The 5,786-nt window shown below is 41.8% G+C and overlaps 1 protein-coding gene across 1 annotated transcript; it reads left to right on the plus strand.

The window, feature by feature from the left end:
* The first annotated feature begins 4,441 nt into the window (after positions 1–4,441).
* On the plus strand, positions 4,442–4,996 carry LOC138005629 (uncharacterized). Its single transcript, XM_068851829.1, has one exon. It carries the CDS (start codon positions 4,442–4,444, stop codon positions 4,994–4,996), a length of 555 nt encoding a protein of 184 aa, XP_068707930.1.
* Positions 4,997–5,786: the final 790 nt, after the last annotated feature.

A 5,786-nucleotide genomic window follows, 5' to 3' on the forward strand; every position in this document is an offset into this window, starting at 1 on the left:
GGTCGTGAGTTCAACTCCGGCCGGACCAACACTCAGGGTCTTTAAATAACTGAGGAGAAAGTGCTGCCTTTGTAATTACATCTGCAAATGGTTAGACTCTCTAGTCTTCTCGGATAGGGACGATAAGCCGGAGGTCCCGTCTCACAACCCTTCAATGTTCATAATCCTGTGGGACGTAAAAGAACCCGCACACTTGTCGTAAAGTGTAGGGCATGTAGTTCCCGGTGTTGTGGTCTGTCTTCTGTGATGTATCATGGTTGGGAGGGTAAATTCTCGGAGATATTAGCTACACCAAGCTACTCTAAAAATCCGAGGGTAAATGAAGATATATGATATGATACGATATGATATATCTCTGTACACAGTTATTCCCAATAGCGAAGGTCTTCGAGCACTTAAACACTTTTATCGATCAACGCACTGTCAAAGAACCAAGCTCGGAAACGCTCCTCCGCCTTGCCGAACTAGTTTTAACGCTTAAATTGTTTTTCATTCGCCGGCAACTATTACAAACAAATTAATGGTGTAGCGATGGGCACAAGAATGGGACCTAGCTATGCCAATATTTTTGTAGGATATGTTGAACACCAATTTTTTAATCAGTACGACGGCCCCAAACCTGAACTCTACGGTCGCTACATCGACGATTGTATCAGCGCTACTTCATCCAGCAGAGAAGAACTCGATCATTTTATAACCTCCGTCAATTCTTTTCATCCGGCTCTAAAATATACCTGGGAAATTTCGGAAACTTCATTGGTTTACTGAATATGCGGCAAAAGAAGATCTTAGCAAGTGTTATTGGAATCCAAAAAGAAAATTGGGAGTAACCACGCATTTTTCGAAGATAATTATTCAACAATATTTGTAAAAAGCTATGAAATACAAAGCAATGTATGGCGTTCTTTTCCAAATAAAAGCTGAATTATCTCTGAAAAATACGTGGTTACCCCCAATTTTCTTTTTGGATACCGAGATCACTTCCTAAGTTCTGGTATAGTTTGAACCGCGTAAAAGTATCCTTGTATTAAGAAGCACCACTCAATTTTATTAAGGCTTGACCAGCCTAATTATTATGCTTATTTTTATTTGAAGGGAAAGCATTTGTCCAGGGCCTATGAAACGTCGCAGGCAGTTAGTTATCGGTATTGGTATAACTTTTCCAAAATGTTCCGTACCACATTTTTGTCACGTAACCGAAATCGACTTATAACAGTTATATTTTTTATTCAAAAAATGCTGAACATTCAGCTACATTATATCAATCTTGTTTCTTGATTATGCGATGACCCCTTGTAAGGGCTTTGTCATACCGCCTTTTAATCATGTCCACATGTTAAGAGCAATGAACAATTGAAGAAAATAGGTCACGTGACATGATAAACATCCAAATATCTTAAAAGGAAAATACGGAGTACCACATTAAAAGGCGGCATGCGGTAGGCACAGTTGTACTAAACGTGTTTATGCCAAACGTTTTCAAAATTTTGAAGTATAAATGTTCCCCATTTTTGAGGAAAGGATATAAACGTTAAAGGTTGTTTCAAGATCACGTGACCAAAACGCGATGCAAAATATTTTGTTAATTTAATAAGAACACCAATAAGAAACTTTCTGTTAAGTTTCAGTGGACATTGGACAAATGCTTCCCTTTAAATAAAAATATGCATAACAATTAGATTGGTCAAGCCTTAATAGACTTTAGCAGTCTTAGGAAATACCACGGATGATCCAATACCAAGTATCCAATTGCAATGGTTCCGTTAAAATGCCACTACTGGAACTTGGAGTATGGTTGCTGGTACTGTCCGCCATACTTCTCCATACGAAGCCCTTTGCTGTGAAGTACCGGGTTGCTTTATGCAATATTCCTTGCTCAAGGAAGAAGACACCTTACAGCTGTATTAAGTGCTCGCCAAACCTAAATTTGCTTCAGACAAGTGGGGGATCGCCTTTTTCCTTTCAAGCCCTTGTAAATATCACTTCAATACGCTGAAGCGTTCATGGTGTTGTCAACCTTTGCCGTTCGATGAAGGACCTCATATTAAGGAGGATTTAATTAAACCGGATGCCTGTATGCAGTATATCGGAAGGAACTGATAACTTTCCTTCGTTTCCGTAATTTCGCTTTCACTTTCTAATGAATGCTTTTCTGTGTTGTAAATACAAACAAGATAAGCTTTTTCCTAGGAATTAAAAACAGCAAATTGAACTGGCAACTATATGTTTCCATTACATGAGGAATCGTAAATCTCTGCCTGGATTGGTCAAAAAAAAAATTTTGTCTAAACATACGGTGCACAGCTGATTACATGAACTAAGGCTCGCATTCCTAGAATTAAAGTTTTTCAGTTTGAAACATCACAGGAAAAACTGACAAAACAGACTCTAGTTCACAAACGAAACTGTGACTACAAGTACTAGTGTGGGTAACATAGCAGTCCATCCTTAAGCTTCCTAAGCACCAGTTCTTACTACCACATCTACACCTCAGTCTACAACATGTAGTTTGCGAGCCCCAGCACCTTCATTCCCTCCAGGAGCTGTAACACAGACTGTATATTCCGGTCATTACCTTGAACCTGAGCTTAGTTACCCTACTCAAGAAGAATTACCTAACTTTCAAACTATCTCTCCAGCAAGAAATTATTCCGTTATTACAAGGAATTTAATTGATCCCTCACCAATCATGTCAGCTATCACTACACCTGTTTACCAGTCTTTTCATCCCAGAGGTCAAGGACACTCCGTCGGTGAAGGTTAGGAAAAGCACGGTAGCTTCCTCATTGGAAAGGTGCATGGGCAAACTAACCGAAGCAAATTTGGAACAAAGTACTGTCAGCAAACAGCTGTTTGTCTGGGGACTCTTGCCTAAGCGTTCAATCTCTGTATTTAGTGGTCACCCGCTACAATATTCTGTATGGGAAAGTGCCTTTAATTCCATAGTGCATTCCAGGCCACTTGAACCTGATATCTAGTTAAACCTTTTGAATAAGCATGTAGCAGGAAAACCAAAGCAAGTTGTAGAACATTATCTTCTGATTGGAACAGAAGATGCATACCAGAAGGCCAGATCTGTGTTGGAGGAGATGTATGGAAATTGCAATGTTGTCAGTACAGCCTGAGAGAGTTTTCAGACCTACTGGATAAGGTTTTAGCAGCAAGGGAAACTATTCCAGGACTTTCCATCTTAGACTATCCAAAGAAAAAGGTGAAACTGTTAGCCAAACTACCCTACTATCTGGAAGTCAAGTGGAGAAATGTAATTAAACAATGGAGGCACGCTAATGGTGAAGCCAGTTATCTTTCCTTTCTCAAGTTTACTGAATTTGTCAGAGAGGCAGTAGAAGGAGGGAATATTCCGGAACTTGAAGGCATGATCACACCAACCACACAAAAGCCTCAAAGGAATCAGAAAGCAAAGTATTAAAAGAACATGGCTAGTTCACTGCCTACATATGGCAAGAGTGGTGTCAACCATGAACCGAACCCCAAGGAGCCGAACAAGCAAAAGCGTTCTTGTTCAACTGACTCAAGCAAATATCTGTTCTGTGGTCAAGGACATAAGTTAGATGACTGTCAAGATTTCTGCAAGAAGCCATTCAGCGAAACGAGAAACAATTTCTTTCGTGAACGTTTGTGTACGGGCTTTTCAATCAGTAAGAGTCGCCAAGTGAAAGATTGCAAAGAAAGGTCCAAGTGTAAAACGTGCTCAGGGATGCAGCCCAGCACCCAACCTGCCTTCAAAAGGGACAATCACAAGTCGATGTCGTCGTTTCCAATTGTGTGAGGGCATGTATGCTTCCTGACAAAGGTGGTCGATTTGATCACACCTTGATTGTACCAGTATCGGTCAGGCCAGTGGGCCAGCCAGAAAAAGAAATCTTGCAGTATGCAGTCCTTGACGACCATTCAAATGTCAGTTTTGTGTCCCAGACTTTGAGCAAACGGCTCAATCTGGAAGGTCCATCAACTGAACTCCTGTTGACGACAATGCAAGAGTAGAACGCAAGAGTGAAAACCAGCAAGATCTCCGGATTGGAAGTCCTGGATTACCGCAGAGAATGTGTTGTGAAGATGCCAGTGGCCTTCAGCATAGGAGATGTTTCAGCCAATCGGTCACAAATTCCAAAGCTTGAAGTTGCGAGAGAATGGGAACAGCTGAACAGTTTTGCTGATAGATTAGCACCATACCATCCAGACGCAGAAATCTCTATCTTGAATGGTAACAATTGTCCAAAGGCTAGCCGACCGAGAGAAATAGTATGCTCTGAGAAACCCCTCTTGGTTGGTGTCTGATCGGAAGAGTCTGCAAGTCAAGTAACACAGAGGATAGAGAAGACGATGTTTGCAATAGAATCGAAGTGTCAGAAATTCCAAGCGGATTTGCATTCTCTACAAAGGCTAAAGAGATCATTGACCCAGAGAAAATTTCCGTGTGATGGAAACTGACTTTACTGACACAAGTGACGAGAAGAAACCCTATTCCGTGGAAGATGAGAGATTTCTGAGGATCCTGGAGAATGGTGTAAAGACGCAATCTGATGGACGGTATGAAATGCCACTTCCCTTGAAGTTTGAAAATATGTGTCTTGCCAACAACCGTCAGCTTGTTGTAAAAAGATGGAACCAACTGAATGCAAAATTAAAAAAGAATCCGAAGTTCTTCACAGACTACCAGACCTTTATAAAGGACCTAACTTCTCAATGTGCAGAAAGAGTCCTTGCTGATCGTCTTGAAGTACAAGATAGCAAAGTCAACTATAATCCTCATACAGGAGTCTACCATCCCAAGAAACCAGGACAGATACGCGCAGTATTTGACTGTTCAGCGCAGTACAATGGTGTCAGCCTCAATGACTACCAGCTGCAAAGTCCTGATTTTATGAATGATCTTTTCGAGATCCTGTGTCGTTTTCGCCAAGAAAGTGTTGCCTTAAGGAGGACGGACGTAAAGAGCATGTTCCATCAGTTTGTGGTCTGGGAAAAAACATAGAGACCTATTGCGTTTCTTTTGGTGGCTGAGCGGAGACCCGTCAAAGGAAGTAGCTGAGTTCCGTATGAAAGCTCATCTGTTCGGCGCCAGCAGCTCCCCAGCTTGTGCGCACGTTGGGATCAGACGAGCAGCAGATAATGGTGAAGAAGAATTCGGTGCCGATGCACCTACATTCATACGCAAGAATTTCTATGTAGATGAGGGGGCTTAAATCTGTGCCAACCGTTACTGGAGTTGGCTGCGGCTACCATCTCAGCAAAAATGAGTGATTTTGTGAGAAACGAGCTAGAGTACAAGCAGTCCTTGGATATGTCAACGATGACGCCAGACATTTCCATGTGTATGTCGCTAATAGGGTACAACAGATCCGTGACCTGACTGATCATAGCCCCTGGTACTATGTCGAGTCTCACAGTAATCCAGTAGACGAATTGTCAAGAGGACTCACGGCGAAGCAACTCCTAGAAGGTTCGCGTTCATTTGATTGGTCCCAAACTTCTGTGGGAAAGTGGAGCTTGTAAACCTGTAATAAATTAAGTGTCTGCGGTTTTCGCCAATCAGCTAGGTAACCGCGTCGAGAAGTAGTGCTTCCCGCCATGTTGTTTTACACTCTACATGTATGATGTGTTCTATGTAGTGTTCCAGCCGCCGTTAAGTGGTACTAAGTTGTTATCTCAAGCTCTGAAATAAATGCTTTGTTTTATCTTGCGAATAACAACGACGTCTGGATTTGTTGAAACTCTTCGGGACGCCAAGTGCGCGTACGAGGAAGCCACAATTTGCGTTAATT

Source organism: Montipora foliosa, chromosome 6 (assembly GCF_036669935.1).
Source record: "Montipora foliosa isolate CH-2021 chromosome 6, ASM3666993v2, whole genome shotgun sequence".
Lineage (NCBI taxonomy): Eukaryota > Metazoa > Cnidaria > Anthozoa > Scleractinia > Acroporidae > Montipora > Montipora foliosa.

Bases quoted from the DNA above. Each gene is read 5' to 3' on its own strand.
- LOC138005629 (XM_068851829.1), top strand. From the start codon at position 4,442: ATGGAAACTGACTTTACTGACACAAGTGACGAGAAGAAACCCTATTCC.